This window comes from Sminthopsis crassicaudata, chromosome 5 (assembly GCF_048593235.1).
Source record: "Sminthopsis crassicaudata isolate SCR6 chromosome 5, ASM4859323v1, whole genome shotgun sequence".
In the NCBI taxonomy this organism is placed as follows: domain Eukaryota; kingdom Metazoa; phylum Chordata; class Mammalia; order Dasyuromorphia; family Dasyuridae; genus Sminthopsis; species Sminthopsis crassicaudata.
Genome location: NC_133621.1, coordinates 109,354,881 through 109,381,551, shown reverse-complemented (window position 1 = coordinate 109,381,551; position 26,671 = coordinate 109,354,881). Strand labels below are relative to the sequence as shown.

At 33.8% G+C, this 26,671-nt stretch overlaps 1 protein-coding gene across 1 annotated transcript in view; it reads left to right on the top strand.

The window, feature by feature from the left end:
- The window catches only part of EXOC4 (exocyst complex component 4), a 911,913-nt gene that overhangs the window by 249,268 nt on the left and 635,974 nt on the right, over window positions 1-26,671 (top strand). The window contains 1 exon segment of the mRNA XM_074267888.1: window positions 2,512-2,600. Coding sequence (XP_074123989.1) covers window positions 2,512-2,600 — 89 coding nt within the window.

The window sequence follows — 26,671 nt, the reverse complement described above, 5'->3', positions numbered from 1 at the left end:
AACTACACCACATCAATGGATTCATTCTTCATTGGTTGTTTGGTCATTTCAATTGTGTCCAATTCTTCTTGACTACACAAATGACTGTCCATAGGATTTTCTTGGCAAATTTGGTTTGCCATTTCCTTCTCTAGTGATAAACAGGCCAAAGTCACCCAACTAGGAAGTTTCCGGGACTGGATTTGAACTCAGGTCTTTCTGACATATCAATTTTTCTAACTTGATTTTTTAAAATTGTTTCAGATTTTAGGAATCTATTCAGTTTTGTTTTACATACTTTTGATTTGAGGCCTTGAGTCTTTTTTCATATTTTTTATTATTATTTCAGTTTTTAGGAATCTATTTATCGTATTAATTTTCTCTATGCTCCCTCGTACAGGCTATATAAGATAGATAACAGTCTCTCTCACTTGTTTATTGCAAAACTGTTTTTATGGAAGATAGTAACATTTAATTCTGTAAAAGTGTTTTATTTGATACTTTGTAGGGTAAAAAGCAAATGATATTTTAACAGATATATGTCTCAAGAGCTCTAAATTGTAGTTTGTGACTGGTCTTCTTTGGGTTAGTTAGTTAGCAGTATTTCTACAGTAATCCTGATAACAGAAGCTTTCTGGGAGTGACAGAAGTGTTGCTGTCCAAATAGAAGGTAAGAGATATCTGTGAAATACTGAATCTTTTGTGAACTGGGTGGTAATATTCTCATAATTGTACTTGAAATATTTTTTTATTCTTATGATTTTATTTTAATTTAATTTAATTTAACATTTTTTATAGCTTTTTATATGCAAAACATATGTATGGGTAATTTTTCACAATTGATCCTTGCAAAAACTTCTGTTTCAACTTTTTCCTTCCTTCCCTCCTCCCCCTTCCCTAGATGGCAGGTAGTCCAATACATGTTAAATATGTTAAAGTATATGTTAAATACAATATATGTATATGTTTTAATTCAACTTTTTATTTATTTTTAACACATTGCTTTATGAATCATGTTGGGAAAGAAAAAATCAGAACAAAAGAGAAAAACATGAGAGAGAGGAAAAAAAACAGAAAAAAATTAAACATAGCATGTGTCGATTCACATTCAATCTCTTCAGCTCTTTTTCTGAATGTAGATGGCATTTTCTATCCAAAGTTTATTGGGATTGCTTTGGATCACTGAACCACTGAGAAGAATCAAATTTTTCATAATTGGTCATTACACATTCTTGATGTTAATGTGGACAATGTTTTCCTGGTTCTGCTTGTTTTGCTCAGCATCAGTTCATGTAAATCTTTGCAGGCCTTTGTAAAATCAGCTTGTCATTTTTTATAGAACAATCAGATTGTATACCACAACTTATTCAGCCATTCCAGTTGATGGGCATCCCCTCAGTTTCCAATTCCTTGCTGTCACTAAAAGAGCTGCTACAAACGTTTTTGTACATGTGGGTGCTTTCCTCTCCTTTATAATTTCCTTGGGATATAGATCCAGTAGTGGCACTGCTGGGTCAAAGCTTAAAATGATTCTTATTGCATCACAATTCTGATCTTGTCATGCCTCTGCTCAAAAATCGCCAGTCTCTCCCTAGTGCTTTTAGGATAAGCTTGATGTAGTGTCCACCATTCTGACACTAATCTCTCTTGGCAGGTATATTTTATATTGCTTCTCTTGTTGTATGTATTCTGCATTCCTATTCCTTAAAAATTGGTGCTTTTGCACAGGCTTTCCGCTATCTTCTTCTGGGATCTGCCTATTACCATTCTCAGCCCCTTTCAAGGCTTAGTCCCACAGGATGAATTTCTTGGTCCCTTAGATATTAAGTTCTCTCCATTAATTACCTTGTATTTATTCAGTGTTGTTTATTGGAGAAAACTTATTTTGGGGAGAGAATATTGAACCTGGGGGTAGGAAAACATGTGTCAAGATCCTACCCCTGACACTTTGTAATTGTTTGATTATAACTGAATTATTTAAGTTTTCTGAGCTGCTATTTCCTCTTCTCTAAAAGGGATAGTACCCACTCTTTAGGACTGTTGTGAGATTCAAATGAGATATTGAAAATAAGACACTCTGGAAACATTAAAGCATTATTATACCAATGTTAATTCTAATGTTACTCCCTCCTCTCATCCCCCTATAATAAGGTGTACTTGTTGAGGACAGGAATTGTGCATTTTGTTTGTTTTTCATTTTTTCATCTCCAGCATTTTGGATATTGAGTTGCACATAGTAGTCACTTAATAAATGTTTCTAAGATTGTTGAAGTATAGAATGTAGATTAGACCTCAGAAAATGCCTAACAGGAGACTGAAAAGAGTTTGAACAGTTCAGCAGAAGTCAGACACTGACCTTGGTCTTGTTACCTATTGTTATTCTTCTTCTTTTGCTTCCCGTAGTTTTCTTGGCCATGATGCTGAAGGAGCAGGTGTGAGGTGATTGGGATATTGTTCTTTTGGATTAAGTAGCTTTTGGGTGGTCTGTTCTATTAGCATATAAACCTTTTCTGGCCTTCTGTTCCACTGTAGGTTTGAGTCATCCTCCCATGCTATCAGCATGAGTGCCTATTTGCGTGAGCAGAGAAGGGAGCTGTACAGCCGCAGTGGAGAACTTCAAGGTAGGTAACAAAACTTCCCAGGCAAAGTTATTTTTATGGGCAAAGTCAGAAGTTTTCCTGACTTGTGAATTTATAGCCTTTATTCACAGGCTACTTTTGAAGATAACAGAAACTTAAAGACTTGCTAATCTGTTTCTTCTATCACTTCCCAGCATCTGCTGTAGGGCAGCTCAAACTGCCATTATGACCACAGAATTCAGACTAGTTGTTATTCAAGGAGCTCAAGGAAAAAATGGGATCAGATGCCTCATGCTCAAAGCTGGCAGGCTTGGGCCTTGTCAGACACCAGGAAAATTCCAGTATTCTGCTTCTGTCTGCTACCCTTGATTTTCACTATTATTTTTGAGGATTCTTGCAGGATGGAAGGCATGCCTGTGGATTGCAATTGGAGAAATTCAGAGCCCATTATTATGAAAAGGAAGAAGGATAACTCTGGAGGTTATAGGTTAGTCAGCTTAATTATGGTATCTGGAAAGATATTAGGAAAGATATCAAGAAATTTATCTGTGGACACCTAGAATGCCATAAGCCAAAGAAATCTTACATGAGAGCAAATGACCTACGTTTATGGAAAGCAGATCATTGTCCTAAAAATGCTACCTTCTATGACAGAATGATGGACTTGATAGTTAAAAGAAGTAGCAATACATGGATTTTACTAAGGTTTTTGATTTTGTGCCACTTGATAATCTCAGTAAACTGATACTATGATACTTGAATCAGAAAAATTGATTCCATGGATGAAGAAGTGCTCAGACATATATCCAAGAACTAATGGAGGATAGAGCTTTATCATTTGGAATACTTGTGAAATGGTAAAGTAAGCGGTCACTTTGGGATTCAATTTTATTTCATATTATATTATGGACTTGGAGGTTAGAGGTGGCTAGTGGTAGAGGGGAGTTTATTAGGTTTCTAAATGCTTTGAAAGGTGGGGAATGTATATTGATTGCTTGGACTCATCTTTTGGATGACAAGCTGAGTATAAGTCAGCAATGTACTAATGTGATACTGGGGCAGATTAATAGAAGCACAATAGCCTGTGGATAAACAATCTTTCTTCTTTACTTTATTATTGATTAGATACTGATTAGAATGCTATATGTTATTTTGGTTCCTTCATTTTATGTGGAATATGTAGAAATTAGGTGGTTCCTAGGAAAGAGCAGAAAAAGTAATTAAAGTGATTGAAAAAATAAATTATTGAAATGGAGCAAATTTAAATGCTATGTTCTTGTTGAACACTTACGCTGTGCAAGGCGTGGTCTGATAGTAGGCAGTAGGTTAGTGTTAGATGAGTGCTACAGATAAATAAATGAGTACTACAGGATCTTAGTGGATGGAAAGGTCCCATTTTACTGCAAGTGAAATTGTAGATGTTTCATCTTCCCAGAATATAGAGTTTTAAGCTAAGTGACATATACTAACCCAACTTTGCATGACTACTGATGATTTAATTTTTTTTTTCTAAAGAAGCTTTATTTGCAGGAGATCTATTAATTGACATATAACTTCTTGCATAAATGACATTTGTTCAGCACTGAATACATTGGAGCTGGGCATGGAAATGAACCTATTGGGAAAGTTTTCCATTTAATAACATACTCAAAAATGTGGTACTTGGCAGAAATATTCTAATATAATAACCAATGCTCACTGAAGTGTAAGGATCCTTTTTGGTAATGGAAAGGTCAGACTAATTGTTAAAGGATAACTTTGGCTCTTTTGCCAAATCACTGATCAGAAAGCTGCCCCATCAGCTAACCTGATCTTTTAAAAAGTTAGCTAATATTTCATTTGGGAAGGAAAGTTTCTGTGCTGAATGCTTTTAACATTTCAACAGAAAAAATAAAAGACAAATCATAACTGCTTTCCATGATAAACGATTGTTCTTTTTCAGTGTTTCCATTAATCTGTCTGATCCATGGGCCTGCATTTTAGCTTTATCCTTGAAAGTCTAATTTAATTGTTGAGTCAGATTCGTAGACAGTGGTGGAAAGCTGTCTCTTATGTGAATGCCTCACAGTTGTAAGCTTCTTTTCACAGCAGCTCTGGCCACAGGGGTTGGCTGTTCCCACTACCATATTGGAGCATGACAAAGAAACCCACCAAAAAGAGCATCAAAGTAACATTAAAAATCTCATATTAAAAAAAGTCCCTTCTAACTTCCCTCCCCCACTTTTTCTTCAATTAAAAGTGTTACGCATTCGAAAAGCAAAGGAATTAAAAAATCAGGTCTTCCCAATTGGCTCTAAACATTATGGTGCAGATGGTTCATTATCCCTTTTACTTTTAGGGGTGGGCAAGTTCATTTTGAAGTTTTATGGGATAGATGGTAGGTAGATGGCATACTTCTGTGAAGTTCTCTGATTTTGTCAGTAGCATCCTGTTTCTCTGAACCTCTCTATGAATTTCATTCTATTTAAATAAGTGTGGGGCAGCTAGATGGCCTAGTGTAGCCAGCCCTAAAGTCAGGAGGACTGAGTTCAAATCTGGCCTCAGACACTTAACATTTCCTAACTGTGATCCTGGGCAAGTCACTTAATTCCAATTGCCTCAGCAAAAACAAAACAAAAAACAAACAAAACAAAACAAACAAACAAACAAAAAAAAAAACAAAACAAAGTAATTGTGTTATAAGATAATGAGAAGGATAATTATTTTAATGAATATTTAGTATGACCATAGTTCTTGAATTAAATTGTCGTTAAATATTAAGATAAATTAAAGTGATAGTTTACCTCAGTTTTGTGCATAATTCTATAGGAAAGGAAGGTAGTTTGATTAATAGAGAATTCTTTGGGAAAAATATTTGGCTGTGAATTAGGCAAGTTGGCCCCATCTTTGCCACTAACTACCTGTGTGACCTTAAGCAAAACTCTTTTTACCATGTTTCTGTTTTCACATATTGAAAGTGTGAATAATTATACTTGATTTCCTGGCCTTTATCTGTTGTGATGATAAAATTAAGCTATATATAAATATGAATGCTCTTTGAAAAAATAAAAAGTGTGAAACAAGTTAAAGTGGGGCTATTATTTTTAAACGTAGGAATTTTGCTTTCTTTATTTCTGAATTTTACCTCTAATCCTACTTATCACAGTAGGTATGAATCTTATATATTTGTTTTGGCAAATTCTATTGTTGTGAATAATAATTTAGTGAAGTAAGAGCCTTTGCACTGTTTTCTCCTGTTGAGAGGGGAAGGGGCATGAAGAATGGCTGAAGTGTTTTTACATGTTTTGATTTAAATGGAAACAAATACCATGGTGATGATGATGATGATGATGATGATGATGATGACGATTATGATGATTACTGCTCCTACTTCCACATCTCTGACTGCTTTTGACTTTTGTAACATAATGGCTTACGTTATCAAATGATTCAGGCTTTGGAATGATCTGACCTTACTACTATAGAATTGCTATCTCCCAAAATAGCATCATAAAGGTTGGTTGCCAGTAATACCTGTATTCTAACCTGGCTTATTATGGCTTTTGACATTTTTATTGTGTCTGTTCCATTATAATTTATTGGTTGGGTTATGAAGCCTTAAATTTTTTGAGTTGTATAATTTTCATCTCTATCTATTCCTTGCCCTATTTATAAAAATCCAGATTTATCATTGGTCAACTCCCTTGTAATTATTTGTTTTACAGAATAATTCACTAAAAGATGCTTTTAATTAATAAATTGGTATGCTATATTTAAAGTGCTACTTCATTTGTATGTAACTTTTTAGCAATATGTCTTTTATAGAAAATGAGGTACCTAAGTATGGTAGAACAATTTTATATTTGTGTCATATAAATCCTATCACAGGTGTAGCTTTATTTGTTTAGGCTGGGTGAGAAAATACTTAAAGATTTGTTTACCGTTTGTTTAGGGAATGGATAAACTATGCAGGAAACCATGCAGAGATACAGTTTTTTTTTTCCTATAAAATTGTTCTAGTCTTTCATTTGTTGGCACTATTTCAGGCCTTAGAAACTCATCAAAACTTATTGCTGAATGTTCATTTAGGTCCTTGGGATTTTAATCTTGTCATTTAATTTTAATCAACATAAATATAACATTTGCTCCATAATGTGATATACTCTCATAGATTTTTAGAAAGACCTAAAACCTCTACTGTGGAAATTTCTTTTACTAGTGCAAATTATGTACATTTCTTTCTAAAATGTTTCTTTTTTTTTTTTTTTTTTTTTTAAATTTGGACTTTTAGAGTTCTTCCTTCCTTCCTGGCCCTCCCCTATCCATTCTTTTTGTTAATTTTCAATGGAAATACCCGATATTGAAAGGCAGTAAATATTGAAGCTATTTATCCACTATGCCTCATTCTCATAATATGGCTGTTCAACTTCCTTTCTGTAGTCATAGGACAATAAAGTTTGATATGGAATGGACCTTAGAGGTCCTGTACTTTCCTTTTCAAAGGAAGAAATTGAAACCCACCCAGAGAGGTGATGTGATTTGTCCACAGAATACTGAATTGCATTTCATGAATTGATTGTTAATGAAAAATTGGTCTTTATTTTAATGAAATCTATGGATTCTGTTTATAGTTTCCAAAATGTTTTTCAGCTCTTATCATCAAAATCCCTCATAGTTTCAGAAATTATGTACTTTATTCACTTTTTGAAAAAAAATATTAAATATCTGACTGCCATGAGATGAGGGACCCTATTTAGCACAAAACCAAAAGGTTACATATAATTTTATTTAATGATAAGATTCCAAAGGAAATTTTGAAACACGGTTTTTACACTATTAAAATAAAATAAGTTCACTAAACCTAGGTCAAACTCAAGTTAACACTTTATTTTAGATCATTAGATTTAAAGAAAGGACATTACCATTCATTTGACAAATGAAGAAATAGAACACAGGGCAATTACTTAAGGATACAGATTTAGCCTTGATGATCTATTTCCCTCATTCCTTATTGGCAATAATGATTGGTCACATGATATAGTTCATAGACCCCGCCATAAAATTTTCAGTTGTTTTTTGTGTCACCTAAAGTTCTAATTCTTTTGAAATCATGCTGTTTGTAATTTACAGCCATATAGTATCTGTGGGAGAATAGAGCTGTTGTGAATATGAGCTTTCCAAAGAACTAGATGCAAATTAATTGCACTTTGAGTGAGAGCATCTTTAAATAAGCTACTGCACTTGAAAGTAATGGAATTTTATTACACTATAAAAAAAACAGTAAATATGAGGAATTATGAAAAGCATCAGAAGATTTTTATGTACTAATGCAGAATGAAATAGGCAGAACATGGTGAACAATGTGCATTTGTATCCATGATGATATAAATATAAATTACATTATCACAAAAAAAGAGATAAACTCTGAGGTAACTGCAATAACCTGTTTTGACCCTAGAGATCAGATGGTAAAACACATTCTTGTCTTCCTTTTGATCAAGCAATGGGAGCCTGAAACATATATGTGACATGGTCATAGACACAGCTGGTTTCATTCAGTTGCTTTTTCTGGCATAAATTGGATTTTCATTGGTGATATAAGGATTTATATTTGGTAAATATTGTAAATAGGAAAATATAGCAAAGCAAAAACAAGACTAAAAGGCATTAATAAAATTTAATTTTATTTATTTTTTATAAAGAATTGTAATTGACCCAATGGTATTCCATGCACGGTTCTTATCTTGGGTGTAGTTAGGATTGTTTCAACAGAGACCTTCATTCTGCACCATTCTGCTTCCTGAATGTTGTCTGTCAGAGTTGGGAGAAAAGAAATATTTGGATTTGTAGCTGGAAGGGATCATAGACTTAGGGCTAAAAGTGTCCTCTGTGGCCAAATACAGCCTTCTCATTTTATAGATGTAGAAACTGAGGCACAGAAAGATGACTTGTTCAGGTTCACGTAGCTCTTAAGGGTTTGAACTTGGGTTTTACTGACTTTATATCTAGTGCCTATGCATTCTGCTGTATAGATAATTTTTTTTTTCTCCTTTCTTCCCCTCATTCTGTCTTTGGATAGTCCAGTCAGCTAAGAAAGCATTAGAGCTACCCCTGTATGATTCTTTTACATCCGGGACAGAGATTTGCTTCAGGGTCATTAAGGGTTTTAAAAAATTGGGATATTGTTCCAGGAATCTAGTGGCTATGTACATAGTTCCCCTCTGTACTACTATTGGTACAAATCTGATCCAGATACTGAAATTTTTGGACCAAAAAAAAAATATGTGTATAAGGTGTAGATCATATTTCAAGACCTCCACAGTGAAATCCAACTTTGAGTTCTTGGATTAAAAATAGAATATTCACCTTAGACTGTGAGTGGTTAAGGCAGCTTGGTTATGTATGGAGATAGGTAAAGTTCTCTGTGCATATTTAATTTTAGGCTTTTGGAGTTGTGGTATGGCTGTAAATATATGCAGACTTTTGGCTTTGTCACAATTCTAGGCTTAAAAAGGTTATATTACAGTAGTATATATGAATGATGTATGAATATTGTAATAGTCATAATATAGGATGTTCATTGCTAGATTTGTGATGACATCTCCAGAATTGCAGTCTGTTCATTTGCATATTCATATATGATTAGCCCACATAAGTCCCATTTTGTTTGCACATTAAAGCTTTCTTCTGAACATCAGTCAACTAATTTACATATTCCTACTTCATTGGATAGTGATATTAGGCCATAGAGTATAAGGCTGTACTTATGTTCTGAGTAGTTTTTAACTTCACATCAATTCTAGACTAATAAGATCTGGTGAACTCTTCACATTGTTGGTCTGGAGTATGTTATCCCATCTCTACTGCTGACATACCTAATTTTAACTCTTAGCTTCCATTGTCAGAGGCTGAAAGGTAGAGGGCTTTCTCAGCCAAAGACTTACGTGCCTTTGTTAATTTTTATTATTATTATTTTTTAATATCCAGTGGAAATAATCTTGGCTTTGGAGTTAGAAATCTTGGGTCCATGTTCAGGCTCTGCCACTTATTTCCAAAGAAGCTATTTTAACTTTTTGAATTTCAGTTTCCTCAACTTTTAAAGGAGATGTTTGATCTTGATCAGTGATTTCAAACTTAAATAAAAATGAGAGCCACTAAACCACATATAAGGATCCCTATAGGCCATATATCAATTTAGAAAACCAAATACTCATATTATCTGTATTTTACTATATTTTTAGTTATTTTGTTAAACATTTCCCAATTATGTTTTAATCTGGTTTGGACAGTGTTATGGGCTGAGACTGCATGTTTGATATCTCTGCTCTAGGATCTCTGGAAATGAATCTTCTAGTCTTAAGTTTTGTGATCTTATGATCTTACTGCAGTCCTGGATACATTGTCCTCTGGGACTTTAAATTATGTGTGAGTTAGGTATGTTATAAATATTTGTATCATAACAGAAGTTCCAAACTGTAGGTCTTGGTTCCTTGGAATAATAAGTGGTTTGTGAAACCACAAAAAAACCCCATAAATAAACAAACATACACATACACAATTTGTCCTTTATTTGAGGGTAACCTTACTATAAACAGGGGTTCATTTTAATATTTGTATCTCCAGTACTGTCAGAGTACATGATTAATATTACTGTATTTTTAAATGTATATAGATAGCATGATTTATAAAATCCAGGTTCTTTTAAACCTATTCTCAAATTCATAATAGTTTTTTATTATGTATGTTCACAGCTTACAAAAACCTAACATTATAGTTTCTATCATGTGGGGCTACAAATACTCAAAAATAAGAAAAGAAAGAAAAGTAGAGAGAACTTTTTTGTTCTAAAAGATCTTATTATTCCTTTGACCAATAGAAGTCCTGGAAGTCTTCTGCTTTGTCCTCCTGAAAAAAATTGAGAAATTTTTATGTTTCCCATTCTATTTCTAAGGGAAATTTCCCAATATTTTCTAAGGGAGAAAAAAGGTAAGACAGAGAACATGATTAGAATAGGGTCAAAAGGCTCATATTTGGTTGACCTGAAGGGAAGAGAAAGGAAGGTTGAAAGAAAAAGACTCCAGCAAACTTACCTATCACTTACAATCCAATCATGTTATCTTAGTAATAATGTCTTGTTAATTTCCTCAGGTCTTTCGCCAGGGATGATCTCATTTACATTCTAACTTATTTCAGTGAAGGAATCAGGTTTTTGTTTTTTTTTTAATTATAGTTTTTTTATTTACAAGATATATGCATGGGTAATTTTTCAGCATTGACAGTTGCAAAACCTTTTGTTCCAATTTTTCTCCTTCCCCCCACTCCCTCCCCCAGATAGCAGGTACACCAATATATGTTAAATATGTTAAAGTATATTTATATATATCCGTACAGTTATTTTGCTGTACAAAAAGAATCAGACTTTGAAATAGTGTACAATTAACCTGTGAAGAAAATTAAAAATGCAGGTGGACAAAATTAAAGGGATTGGGAATTCTATGCAGTGGTTCATAGTCATCTCCCAGAGTTCTTTCACTGGGTGTAGCTGGTTCAATTCATTACTGCTCTATTGGAACTGATTTGTTTCATCTCATTGTTAAAAAGGGTTACGTCCATCAGAATTGATCATCATATAGTATTGTTGTTAAAGTACATAATGATCTCCTGGTCCTGCTCATCTCACTCAGCATCAGTTCATGTAAGTCTCTCCAGGCCTTTCTGAAATCATCCTGCTGGTCATTTCTTACAGAACAATAATATTCCATAACATTCATATACCACAATTTATTCAGCCATTTTTCATTTCAGCCATGCTGAGTGGGCATCCACTCAGTTTCCAGTTTCTGGCCACTACAAAGAAGGCTGCCACAAACATTCTTGCACATACAAGTCCCTTTCCCTTCTTTAAAATCTCTTTGGAATATAAACCCAGTAGTAACGCTGCTGGGTCAGAAGGTATGCACAGTTTGATAACTTTTTGAGCATAGTTCCAAATCGCTCTCCAGAATGGTTGGATGTATTCACAAAGGGAATCAGTTTTGAATCAAGATAGTCTACTCCCATTCATGATCAGCCCCTTCAATATTGTTCACATAGCTAAAGGGCATTAAATGTGTTACAGAAATCTAAAATCACAAGAGTTCTTCCCTATTCATAAACGGTAAGCTGTGCTCTTAATTTGGGACTCATTACTGAATACTTTTTAATTGGTTGGAACCAAATAAGGATGGAGACATTTACTCCTCCCATTTCAAACAACTAGATGTTGTCATTTGTTAGCTACTCTTTCCCCAAGGGTAGTTAAGTTCCTATCAATGTTGAATATGTTATTCCAGTTCTTAATTTTTTTTTTGGAGGGGGGGGGGGTTGATGAGGCAATTGGGATTAAGTTGATCTGCCCAGGGTCACAGAGCAAGTAAGAGTTAATTAAGTCTCTGAATTCGTATTTGAACTCAGGTCCTCCTGATTTCTGGGCCAGTGTTCTATTTACTGTGCCCTCTAGCTACCTCTATCCTTAAACTTTCATAGCAATACAGTCTTTCTTATTTCATTTATATTATCTATACTTTAACCAATGACTTTAGAGTAACTATGACAATAGTTATTAGAGATTTCAGCCAGAAATAATCCAGCACTGACAAAGGCTCACTTCAGACAATATTTGAGAGAGTCTAATGCACCCATTAAGTGACCTTTTAGATTTTTCAGGTGTTATCCCTTTATTAAGTTAGCTTATCAGAAAGCAAAGGACCTGCCTTGATTTCTCTCATCTTCTTCCATATATGCTCTCATGAGCCAGGCCAGCATACCATGCCACCAACATTTCTAGAGGGTCATGGAAGAATTTTCTTTTTGAGGAGATTGATTGTTTTTGTATAACTAAAGTTAAAAATCATAAACTTGGAACTACTGAGAGACATTGATAAAAAGATCCATACATTATATTTCTCCTTAAGTTCAATTCTAGGAAAAATTTGTCTCTACAAATGAATTTGCATACTTTCTATTGTAACACAATACCATATAACCCAGCATGTTTCTCTTTTTATGCATTAGATGCCAGGAAATTTGAAGCTAAATTTAGTAATTAGCTCATCTAAAGTGCCTGGTAACTGCTATTTCTCATTATCTTCTTAGGTTATCTCTTCTGATTTGAATGCCTAATTTTTATTTTCAAATTGTTCACTTTTGTGTATCTCCACAAGTCTTCTTGGATATAGATGGAATTTATTTATTTATTTATCAATCAAATTATCAGCAAATAGATACTTTCCTCAATAATCCTAGAATCTTTAACCTTTGATCTTCCTCTTTTTTAAAAGTCCCTATACCATTTACCTAGTAACCTTAAAATTTTTCTCTCTTGCCTATCCCTGTTTCCTTCTCTTTCTGCCCTTCTCCCTTCCCCTCCCCCCCCACCTAATGTTGGGCCATTAGATATAGCTCATCACAATACCTGTGCACATCACTGGGCCCTTTTCATTGATAACATCTAGTTAGTTCTTTTTCATTCTGTGACTTTTGTTTATGTGCTTCTATAATTCTCTTTGGGAGCACTATACCTAAACTGTTAGGGATCTTTTTCTATTATTACCTGATTTTATATAGTTATCAGTTCAGGTGCTAATTGTATTACATGATCCTCATTTCTTTCTCTCTTTCTCCTTTTTCATCTGTCTCTTAGTGTTTTTAACATCCCTATTAGGAGCAATTTGTTATTGGTAAAATGCTGTTATGTAGCCTATTTTGTTCTCCATGATTCACCATTGTCCTTTCAGTGTCCTGAAATTTTGATTCACTGGGGACTGTGAATATTCTGTGGCTTAAAACATTCTGTGTCGTAAAACATTAACAGTAAAATACTGAAATTAAGAATATTTTAGAGATATGAGCAGGAAAGAAGAAACTTAGAGTCCCTGAAAATGCTATATAGTTTCCCACATTCAGTTGTTCCTAGTGTCTCTTCCAAGTCATCTCTGGGCCCATCCATCTGCTGCCCAGAGAAAATTTGGAACTTGCCCATTCTCACACTGATTATGAATCAATTAGTCAGGTTTCAAGCTTTGATAACATGTATATTAAAATGGAATTTGTGCTGACTTTGAAGTTAGTGAACCTTAGTTGGATCCCAGCTTTGCTACAGTGGGCAAGTCAGTCGTTCTCTGTCTTTGGTGTCACTGTTTCTTTTTCTATAAAATGAAGGGCTTGGGCTACATAACTTCTGAGTTTCCTTCCAATTCTAAATTTAGGATCCTCTAACTCCAGATCAAGCAATCTTTCCAATCAAACATTAATTATTTGCATTTATATTTTAAAATATATGCCTTGCGCTGTGATCCTACCTTCCCTCTCCCCTGTTCATCATCTTGCTTCTAGGCTCCTCATGCTTATAGATCCTACAGGTCTAATACAAAGCCATCTTTGTAGTTCTGTGATTCAGATGTCTCACAGATCAATGGCTTTGATCATCCTTTGATGTAATCCTCTATTTCTCAGTTTCACATACTCCTAACCTGTTGCTTCTTTGCCAAATCTGAATTTTTGTTTTTAAGAAGAAAGTAAATATGTAAATATTGAGAATACTGTAATTATTGTTCTGGAAAATTATTTGAACAATGGTTTCTATATCTAGATCATTCTCCTGTGTCCTTTCCCAGAACCTATGCTTTCATGATCTTAGTCTAGGCAGGGATTTTTTTCTAGTCTCTCCTATGCCTCCTGAATGGCATATTTATGCCATAATTCCGATTCTACTGACAGTAGACCAATTGACCAATGCCATTTCTAATTAGTAAGATTCAACTTTTAACTTTGACTGAACCTTGCCATGATTTCTCTTTCTTAGGGAAATAATTATCTCTTATTGTCCTTCTCTTTACCTTTTAGTAAGAAGCTTTGTAATTATTTTAGTTATAATTTCATTGTTTTCTAAAATTGCCAAGTATTTCCTCAGCAGGTTAGTGCTTTTTAGTCTGGATCTATGATTTCCATAAAATCTGTATTCTCCCAAAGAAGTTAAAAAAGAAAAATATGTAACCTATTCTCCTTCCACTTTACATCATTAGAAAATGCTATTATCTCCAGTTTGCTGGAAGTTCTTGGGTTGGATGTGGAATTAATACCAGTCTTATTATATCTTTTCATGTTATGTATGGCTAACTGTATATGGTTATTATGTTTAGGGAGATGTGAACTCATTGGAACCCTAAGTTTGTAACATAGTTTTATTTCATTGGTCTCTATAACATGTATTAAAGAGTATATTGATTATTTTTATTATTTTTTGTGGGCAGTTTTTAAAAATTATAATACATTTATTTATTTTTAATACACATTGCTTTATGAATTATGTTGGGAGAAAAAATCAGAACAAAAGAGAAAAAACATGGGAAGAGATAAAAAAGCAGAAAAAAGAAACTACCATAGCACATTCAGTCTCTCTTTTTCTGGATGTAATGGCATTTTCTGTCCAAAGTCTATTGGGATTATTTTGGATCACTGAACCACTGAGAAGAACCATATCTTTCATGGTTGATCATCGTATATTCTTGCTTGTACACAATGTACTCCTGGTTCTGCTTGTTTTGCTCAGCATCAGTTCATCTAAATCTTTCTAGGCTTTTCTAAAATCAGGTTGTTCATTATTTCTTGTGGAGCAGTAATATTTCATTACCTTCATGTGCCACAGCTTGTTCAGCCATTCCACAATTAATGGGAATCCATTCCTTTCCCAATTTTTTGCTACCACAAAAAGAGTTGCTATACACATTTTTGCACAAATATGTCCTTTTCCCTTTTTTTTAATGATCTTTTTGGGATATAGACCCAGTAAAGACTGAGTGGTCAAAGGGTATGCAGTTTGATAGCCCTTTGGGGGCATAGTCTCAGATTGCTCTCCAGAATGGTTGGATTTGTTCACAACTCCACCAACAATGGATTAGCGTCTGGTTTTTCCACATCCCTTCTATCATTTATTTTCTTTTCCTGTCTTCCTAGCCAATCTGAAAGGTGTGAGGTGATACCTCAGAGTTGTTTTAATTTGCATTTCTCTGTTCAATAGTGATTTAGAGCATTTTTTCATATAACTATTAATGGCTTTAATTTTGTCATCTGAAAATTATCTGCTCATATCCTTTGACCATTTATCAGTTGGGGAATGACTTGTATTCTTATAAATTTGACACAGTTCCTTATGTATTTTATAAATGAGACTTTTATCAGAAACACTGATTGTAAAGATTTTCCCCCAGGTTTGTACTTCTCTTTTAATCTTGTTTCTGTTGGTTATGTTTGTGCAAAACCTTTTTACTTTAATGTAATCAAAATTGTCCATTTTGCCTTTCATAATGTTTTCTAGTTCTTCTTTGATCATAAGTTCCTCCCTTCTCCAGGTAAATTATCCCTTGCTCTCCCAATTTGTTTATGGTATCCTCCTTTATGCCCAAATCATGCATCCATTTTGACCTTTATTTTGATATGGAGTGTGAGATATAGGTCTATGCTGAGTTTTTTATGTATTATTTTCCAGTTTTCCTAGCAAATTTTGTCAAATATTAAGTTATTATTCTAGAAGCTGGAGTTTGGAGGTTTAGCAAATACTAGATTGATTGCTACAGGCCTTTATTATTGTGTTATGTGTATCTAATCCATTCCACTGATCCAGCACTCTATTTCGTAGCCAATACAAAGTGGTTTTGATTATTGCTGCTTTATAATATGGTTTTAGGTTTGGTACTGCTAAGCCACCATCTTTTATATATATAATTTTTTCATTAATTCCTTTGATATTCTTGACCTTTTATTCTTCCAGATGAATTTTGTTATTATTTTTTCTAGTTCTATAAAATAATGTTTTGGCAGTTTGATTGGTATGCCACTGAACAAGTAGACCAATTTAGGCAGAATTGTTATTTTATTATATTAGTTCAGCCTACCCACGAATTATTGAGGGTTTTCCAATTGTTTAGATCTGATTTTATTTGTGTGAGAAATACTTTTTAATTGTGTTCATATAGTTCTTGGGTTTGACTTAGCAGGTAGACTTCTAAGTAATTTATTTTGTCTACAGTAATTTTAAATGGAATTTCTCTTTCTATCTCTTGCTGATGGGCTTTGTCAGTAATATATAGATATGCTGATGATTTGTGTGCATTTATTTTATGGGCAGTTATTGATGAATCATTAAATGGAAATAAAGATTGGGATTCCTTTATCGATGATAGAATTTATTCCTAATTCCTTTATTTGCAGTACTACCCCAGATCTTTCATTTTTTAATGTATTTTTCTCTGGGACACAGCATAATAATGAAAAGAATCCTGGATTCAGTGTCATGCAAGTTATAAAAATGAAAACTTAAAAAAAGAACACCATTTAATGCAATCAATTGTTGAGAAGCAACATATACCCAAAATGATTAAACCCTGGCCATTTGGTAAGCCTAGAGTAGGAAGATTTGTATTCAAGTATAAACTCTGTCTCTTCCTGGCTGGTTCACCTTGTTATAACATATCCTTCAACTACTATGTTAGTATTTATTAAGCATCTACCTGTGCCAGCCACTGGAGATACAAAGACAAAGCAAAGCAGTAAGAGACTCTTAAAGGCTCTTATCCTGTGGGAAGAAATGGCAGGTGCACACAGAAGTCAGTACAAAATGTATATAAAGTCATTACAAGATAATTGGTGGTTGGGGGAGAGCCCTAATATCTAGGAGGCAAGGAAATAGGTAACACTTTGGATAAGGTTTGAGTTATTCCCTGAAGGGAGCCAAGTAGAAGGTGAGGAGGATGACTACTCTCCAAACATGAGTGACATGTCCTAACCTGTGCAAAGGCCAAGTGGTGGGGAATAGAATATGATAGAATGTTACAGATCACAGCAAGTAGACCTTGAAGAAATACTTTCCTAATCCTCTGTGTTTTTGTATGTATAATAAGGGTAGGGGCCTTGAATACCACATGTTGCTTGTTTTATCAGGTGTGTAGTCAGTTTTCTTGTTTGATTTTACTTTTTTCTTTGTTTCAATTTAGCGTTCAGTGGGGGAACTAGAGTGGATATGAGGAAATAATTGTCGAATAAAAGCAAAAGGTATCAATAAAACTTTAAAAAACCTCAGTAAATTGGGAGTGAGGACAAAGTTACCTAGGTGATACCGAAAGTCATTTTTATCTCTTATGTTTATAGTTGGTTGCCAATTTTTATGCAAGTATTAAGGAAAAAAGAGAGCAGACTTTACAGTCTTACAAATTAACCTGAAAAAAAGTACTCAGTAGTGATAATATAGATTATTACAGTTTTTGTCATGTCAGTCCAGCATCTTCTGAAATTGGTTCAACATCAGTGGGTCCTAGATGAGCATTGCTTTACAAATGAAAATCCCCTCTTTAATAATTAGAAGAATAATGCAATGTTCTCCTAATTAAGACTTTCTTTTCTGTGTGAGTGCCATCTTGGCAGTCAATGGCATCCTAAAATGATGAGCTGTATGTTTAAACCTGCAGCATGCCAGGTCTGGTCTGAGGGAAATGAAGTTATGTATAGGTGCCTTGTTCTATTTGAATTAATCAAAGGGTTGCTAGTGTAGACCAGCTGTGTTCTCTGATGACAAAAACGAATCTTGACATTTTGGATAATGAAAATTCAGTTCAGCACCTCTTGGAGATATATATGATAATATATTGTCAGTCTGAAGCAAAGGGAGAAGGAAGCAAAATCCTTGTCTTATTAAAATAGACAGTATGACAAGTGGACATCCCCAGATCCCTAGTTACCAGGTTGAGGAGAGGGTATGAGCAGAAGCCAAAGGAAAGCAGTTAAAGAAAATGAAGGAAAATGAAGGAAAATGATGTTTTAGAGGAGGTGAGGTAAGAGCTATGACATGGTGCCTCACCTCACTGACGGTTGTCTTTGTTCATGATGATTAATTTCATGGTATATTTTACTGGAGTGTGGTGGGGTTCTGGGAACAAGAATTACCTTTTGGGTTTTACAGTATTAATACAATCATCTAGTTCCTACCTTGTAAGCCCACTTATTTCTTCTGCGTGTGTTTTTTCTAGTTTAGTGGATTAGCTGTACTGTCTCTTCAAAGGCTAGCCAATCAAGGAGGGGTTATTAAAACCAAGGCGCTTTATGACTGAGAATTAATTAGAGAAGCATTTTCATGCAAAACATCCAATTTTTTGATTAGCAATGGAGCAGGGCCGCAATTAACACTCTAGGAAGCTTAAATTTCCAGCTTTTTGATTCTTAGGAAATGAGATTATCAAACCAGGGTCAGGCACTTGACAACAAAAGGAGAGATTATGTGTTAAAATGTGTGTGTGTGTGTGTGTGTGTGTGTGTGTGTGTGTGTGTGTGTGTGTGTGTGTGTGTTCCTTGATTTTGATTCTGAGGTTGCTGTTAAGGCACTGGTAAATTCAGAGGAGGGAAGGAAATAAAGTTTCTGAAAATACAGGAAACAGACACTGCTTCATTAGTATCCTACTTGCTATGCCAAGTGTCTGCCTTCCACGTTTGATCGAATATAATTTGAAAGCATGCTAATAATTTTTATTATTGTTTATTATTATTCATCCTTTCCTAGTAACTCATCTGGATGTATTTGGAGGTTCTAAAATATTCAAAATATTTTTATTCTTTGAAGAGACAAATGCTTCAACCTTCCCCTATCCTCCCCCCAAAACAAGCCCTCACAAACAAAACCAAAACCAAATAGAAAAATCAGCATATCCAAAGATTTGTCTGTAATTGGTACTATTCTGCTGGGGAATGAGTGTATTTTTTTTCTTGTAGATCTTAGAAGCCAATTTAAGCCAGAGTTTAAGTAGTGAGATGTCTCTTGATATAGATTACTGCTTATTAAAGTATGTCCTTTGTCAGGCTTAGGTGTCTGTGATAAGAAGCAGGGCATCCCCAGAACTGTTGTAAAACAGTTTCATCATCAACATAATTAGTGCTCCTTAGGGAGGCTAGATGTAATGAAGAAATCAATTTGGTGTTAGAAAATATTTCTCTTTCTCTTTCTGCCTATAATTTAGATTTTTTTGGATCATGGAAAAGAAGAAAAACTAACCTTTCATATCAGATACTTTTACCACTTTATAATGATGTTTATATTATATATTTTCCCAACTTGTCTAATATTTAGTTAAGTTCTCCTACAAGTCTTAGAAAATAGCAATACATTATTTTATACCTATCTCTGAGCCTCAGTTATCTTTATCTGAAAAATGATGGGATTGAACTAGTTGACTTCTGTGCTCTCCAATTCCCAAGTCCATTGAGCATAAGAAACAACATGGGGTCAAGGGCGACTCTGGATTTAGGGGCAAAATATCTCAGTTCAAACACAAGATCTGCTATTTCTTTTGTAACCTTGGACAAGGTTTAACTCTTATAGCCCTCAATTTTCTCATCTGTTTATTTTAGCTCGAACTATGACCCTATGAATTTTTATTTTCCTTGCACTTTAAAGATTCTCTTAATTTCCAAGATATTTTTTTTGTTTTTGTCTCTGTTTAAATTTATGTAACTATTGTCATCCTTTATATGCCTTCATATTTCCATTTTCAAAGAAAGATGACTCTTATAAAAAGATTTTTCATTAAGAATAACTGCTTCAAATAAAAATTATATTGTAAAGTCTTTAGATGTTCTGCCAGCACAATGAATAGAAGTGAATATATACCTTCCATACCACCAATGGCTTTGGTTATTGAATTTTGCCTCTAAAATATTTCTGGTTTAGTAACATGATTCATTGATCTGCCTTTCGTTTATACAATCCCACTATGGATCTCAGCTTTGTATGTCAGCCTTGCTTAATCCTTTTTCCTTTGTTGTTGAAGAGAATCTCTCATGCTTGGATGAAAATTGGCTGCAGTTTAATCCTGAGGAAAGAGAAGAAAACTGTCAATCAAAACATGTAGAGTTGATCTTGTCAAATTTTTAGCTTTTAGCCTCCATGTGGATCTTCATGGATTTGAATGGTGATGGTAATATGATTTTTGATGCTCAATAAATATTTATTGAATGAATGAGCTTAGAGTGATATATTTATAGATCTTTCCCTTGTATTAGGACAGTCCTCTGTCCATTACTGGGCCCTTTGTTTTCGGTAAGCAAAAGGACAGATATCATATGTTTGCTTTCTTTTTTATCTCTAACAGTATTTCATCCAACTTAATTCACTAGGGACATACTCCTACTTTTTATAAAGCAAAATATTATTTACCAAATTCTATTTTTTGTTGATTTATATTACACAAATAAGTGATAAGAGAAATGGATTCCACTTTGCAATTGAATTATACTATAAGAATACAGCAAACATTATGTAATTTAGAAAAAAAAATGCTTTCTGATAAAAATTTATATTTGTGAAAAAAAGATCCTGTATGTAAATCTTTTCTGTTCTAATTATATATGAAAGTGTTCAAAGGAAGGGGAGAAAAATATATCTGAAAAAAGTGAATATATATTTAATATATAGAGAAAAAGAAGAACTCCCTATATTATGAACTTAGTTATATAAAGGATTTTTTTTTGGGGGGGGGGTAGGAAAACCCACATGATTGGAAGCAGACTTTCATAGCAAGTGGAAAAGGAATTCAGTGTGATTATCTTTTTATATCCTGACCTGGAAACAAAAATATCATGATTGACTTATGAATTCCAGACAATAGTACCTCTAAAGAATAAGTGGATCTTTAGGGGATATGACTTGTAGATTCAATTCTAATTTAATGATGACATCAGTGATACTTAAAATAAGAGAATAAGGCATTGTATTATATTTGAAATATTTGACAATTAAAATAATGAAGGTAAAAATGCTTCAGTTATACACTCTCCATAGCTTTAGTAATTTTGTTAAGAGTTTTTCCTAACCTTACAAATCTTTACATGTCAAATATTTTTGAGTGGATTGGAGAGGAAACTTCAGTCATCACTTGAACATATTTGTTCCTTTACAGACATCTTTACCTAATTATAACTATACAGTTTGTTATAGTGTCTCACAAGAGACTATATCAGTATACTCTGAACTAAACTATTCTGTGCTTATTTAGCAGTTTTATCTCACTCCTTTGTCTCTTGGGAAATGTCTGCTAATTACCTAATGTCTGAATCTAGAAATTAGAATCCTGGTATCTTAGAATTAGAAAGGGCCTTTGAGGTCAACCTACCCAGCCATTACCTAAGCATTAATCCCTTTTATAGCACCTCAGACAAAAGAATATTGCTTCTACTTAAACACCTCAGTGAAGGAGTATTCACTGCCTTTTGATGATTCCCAATCCATATTTGGACAGATCTAATTGTTAGAAAAATTGAACATTATATTAATATTGTATCTCTTACCCCCAGAAGAAAAAGAGAAAGTTTCACTTCAAAGTTGTTTAAACCCAGTATCAGTGAAAACAGTTTCTTTTAACTCTTTTCCCAAGAAAGATAGCCAAAGGGTTCTATTGATTATTAACTATTGACTTTGGTCTGTATAGTTTGTAATGAGAGAATAAGAAAAATTGCAGGTTTAAAACTAGGACTAATGATACAGTCCTTATTGATTTTTTTTAATGTTTTTATATAGTTTCTGAATATTAACAACTGCAAAATCAAAATCAAAGTTGGGGGAATAAAAGCAGTTCAGCAAAACTAACCAAACACCTCAAATGTATTTGACAATAAATATAATGTAGTATACTCATCTTCCTTTCCTATTTGTCTCTTGTCCTCTTTAAGGAAATAAAGAAAATTGATTTTTTTCATCTTTTGTCAAAGGTGTCATGTAATCTTATAAGGAATTATAAGCCATGGACCAAGAACCATTAAGAGGTAGACTTTGGAGCCAGAGTGGCAGGATTCAAAGTGACCCTGAACCTAGAGAGTATTTTAATGGATAGTCTGATTGTGTCCTGGGAGATGTGTAGTGTTGTGAGAGACCCACACATTTATTATTGGAATTTTAGCCAAATAATGCTGCTATATAAATTTTCAGAGTTGGAATTAGAACTCAGTTCTTCTGACCCTTAATCCAATTAAATCACAGCAGTATAGAATTGATAGGTTTAATAGTATTGGAGACTAACTAACTGGGGCAAAAAAGTTTGACTGGTGCCAATAGAATTGCAGAGTATGCCTATTATCAACTTTTAAAGAGAGAATTAGTGAGGACTGGTAGATCAAATACCCAGGATTCCCTAGAATGGGGAGAAGATGGGGCATATATCTGATGAAATGAGTTAATTGAATGAAGAAGAAAGTAGAGATACCTGGGGCCAAGTCAAAAAGATAGAGCAGACAGAAGAGAAATAATGATATAGATAGAAGTTAGAGTCAAGGAAGGCCTAAGGAAAAAAAGACAGTATCCAAAGTAAACCCAACAACATAGGGAGGTATATGAAGTTAAGTGTTTTTTGAAGATTTGAGTGACCCTGTGGCCCCAGATTGTCTGAGAGCTGATGATTATCATAAGATCATCAAGTCATGGATTTATGACTTGATGATAAATTTAGAGATAAGGATATCCTCTAAGAGCCATTTTATAGATGAAGAAACTGAGATCCAGAGAAGTTAAATGACTTTGCTAAGGTAGCACAGGCATCAATTAGAAGAGATTGGATTTGAATCCAGGTGTCTGATTCTGTATTTACTGGAATACAGTTTTTCTTCTTTACCATTTTGCTGTATTTTGCATTTAGTTTGCTTAATGATTACCTTTTTTTAACCAATGACTTTATTAGGAGCAATTAATAGAACAGCAGAATAGTGGGGTTTTTTGTATGATGACATGGCAAAACATTGATTATTGTTGAACATAGCAGGAAGAGTTTAGCCTAGGAACCATTAGAGAGAGTACTAATATCTTGGTGTTGTTTGCTATTTCATCTATATTGTTAGCATTTTTCAACCTTTAGCCTTCTTGGTAAACTTTCATAGAGATAAAAGTAATCCCCTTTCTAAAGTGAAAAGAAAGTCATGGAGACTATTCTCTTCTAGTAACTCAGCAATCTGTCAACATATAATCATGAGAGGTTGGCATTGCCATTTCTAGAGACAGGGATGCCATTGTTACCATCATTCTACTGCTCTCATTCTTTTCTCAGTTCAAGGGATGGGCCCTAGCACCAGCCCTTCCAAGGAATGTTGTTAAGGACCATGCATAAGTGTGAAGGGGAATCTCTGAAAACCCCCACAGCTCTGAATCATAGCACACTTGAAGGAATTGCAAATCAGCCTTTCCTGACACAGATGTTGCTTATGATTTGGGAATGAAATAAAAAGGAGGCAAGAGGGAAGGAGAGAGGTCAGAGAATGCAACTGCCTCTCAGTCTCTTTGTATGGTTATCATCCTCTCACATGAAGGGATCTGTTTTGCTGGTCAGAATTAGATCCCCAGCAGCCACTAGCAGGTGGCTCCTGTAATAGAATGTTTTCTCTTTTTAAGGAGATTTAGGTCAATCATTTCCTTATTTCTCAGTAGGCACCCAGGTTTTGGACTTTTCTGTTATGCCATTATTCCCTAGGATCCTCATCCTTGGGAAATCTCACCAGCCTTCAGTTCTTAACTAACCTTGCAACTCATATCATTAGTACATTCTGACTTTTTTTTTTTTAAGATAAAGCCAAGAATTCCAAAACCTCTATCTGAAAGGGGAGGGGGCAGAACAGTTATTTATCGTGTATATAGCTTGCTTGTACATAATTATTTGAATGTTAGCTCCCTCTTTAAGTTGTGAGCTCGTTAAGAACAGAAAATATCTTTTCTTTGTTTTCTCAGTGCTTAATCCAATGACTGTACCATAGTAGGCAATTTAATAAATGTTTATTGACAGTTGCAAAGTAATTAAATGATTAGTTTGTAGCTGTATAAAATTGGCTTTTGGTCATGTTATGATTCTTTATAAATAAGTGTAAATAGCATTGTGTGGAACTGCAATGCAATTACTTACACAAAAATAATTATTCAGAGATTTCTCAAAGTAAAGATCAGAAACTTTATTAGAATCTTGTGAGAAGCAGGCATTCTGCTCACTGGGGTTTCAGAGAGAGGAGGGCCAATTTTAGAAAGGCTAAGAGATGATTTAAATAATCAAAAACCACAGGAATCCATGATCCCCTTCCCTCACCTGGTTAATCTTCTCTGCCTGCTTAGATGGAAGTAGCAAAGGTTTGCTAAATTCTAGTCAAGCCGATATAGTTGACTTATTGCAGATGTGTTTGCCTAATTTTATGGTGGTCAATTTGTTACAATGTTTGCAAGTGCTTACTTGAGCACTCTATTGTAAAGTTAGTACATTTTTCCCCAAACCCCTTCAGACCTTCATAAACTAAAATTTAGATTATAGGTTCAGTCTACTTTAGTTATTGATTTTATGAGAAACCATATAATCCCTTACAATAAGAAGATTTATTTAGAGGTAAGTAATGGATTAAGCCAGAGGGATTAAAGGTTTCTAGAATAACTAAGGAGACTTAGTTTACCTCAGGCTTTCTCAATCAACAAATAGAGATAGTTTGGAGGTAATCGAATATCTCCAGGCCATTAAATTATTAGTCAGGTTCTTCTCTAAGCATTTAAGTATAGGTCTAGGGGGTTATTGTAGGTATTTCTGCTAGAAGAACAAGTCTTTTGCTCTTCTTTCAGGAGCCTTAATGATTTACAGATCCTTGGTGCTGAGTCTTGAATTACTCTGAGTTATTCTGAGAAGTCCTCAGTTTCCCATTTCACTTAGTGTTTTTTTATATATTACCTTGGCATGAACTGCATATGAATAATTAGTTCCTTTACATATATTTAAATCTGTATTTCTATCAAGTATTTTATAGTTATGGTCATATGATTCATATATATATATATATATATATTTATATTTGTTTATATTTATTTATTTATATATCAGAGTAGACTCCCAAATATTTTCTACATTGTGTAATTTTTTAAATGGAATTTCTTTTCTCTTTCTTACCTTTACATTAAAGAGTGGGAGGAAAGTACTATCAGTAATATGTAGAAAAGACTGATGATTTATATAGATTTATTTTATATTCTTCTACTTTGCTGAAGTTATTAACAATTTTACTTAATATTAGCTGTATCTCTTGGCTTCTCTATATAGATCATATATCATCCATAAGAAGTAAAAAGTGTTTCCACTTTGTTTATGCTTTTGTGTCTTTCTCTTTTTTTCTTTTTTGGGAATATTTAGAATGATAGAGTAACCAAATAATGGTGATAATGGAGCTTTGCATTATTAATGATTTTACTGAAAAGACCTTTAATATTTTATTATTAATTATATCATATTTATATAAATATTATTATATATTAATATGAATTATTAATACATTGTATTGTATATTAATATATGGAAGCATTATTTATATATTTATATTATGCTTAATGTAATATTTTATATTATATTTAAGTTTGAATCTTTTATTCAGAGGTCCTTTATTGACTGATGAACATTTTTACTATGTTGGGGGGGCGGTCAATAAATGCTGTTTAATACTTTCTGCATTTATTTGTAAGGAATTTATAAAGGGAAGTCAGTTTTTTTAAAGGGAAAAAAGCAGATAAGAAACCTGTATACTGCTTTCTGTTACCATTCAGTGATCATTCAAGAGCAAACATATCTAACTTTTCTAAAATGCTATTTCAAGATATTAATTGTTTTCTTGTTTGTCTTCTGCTTAGATGTGTCTGAATCTGAGGGATAGTTCATTAATTTTCTTAATCATTTTAATTTTGCTGTTTGTTCAACATTTAATTTTCAAAGATGTGGTGCTTCATTAACTCTCAGAGAGGCTAAGATGACAGAAAAAGATAATAATAAATGTTGGAGGGGATTTGAGAAAACTAGTGTTGTAAAGTTGTGGACTGATCCAACCATTCTGGAGAGCAATTTGGAACTATACATACCAAAGGGCTATCAAACTGTGCATATGTTTTGATCCAGTAGTACTTTACTGGGCCTATATCCCAAAAAGATCATGAAAAAGGGAAAAGGACCCACATGTGCAAAAATGTTTGTAAAAGCCCTTCTTATAGTCACAAGGAACTGGGAACTGAGTGGATGCCCATCAGTTGGGGGATAGCTGAATAAGTTATGGTATATGAATGTAAG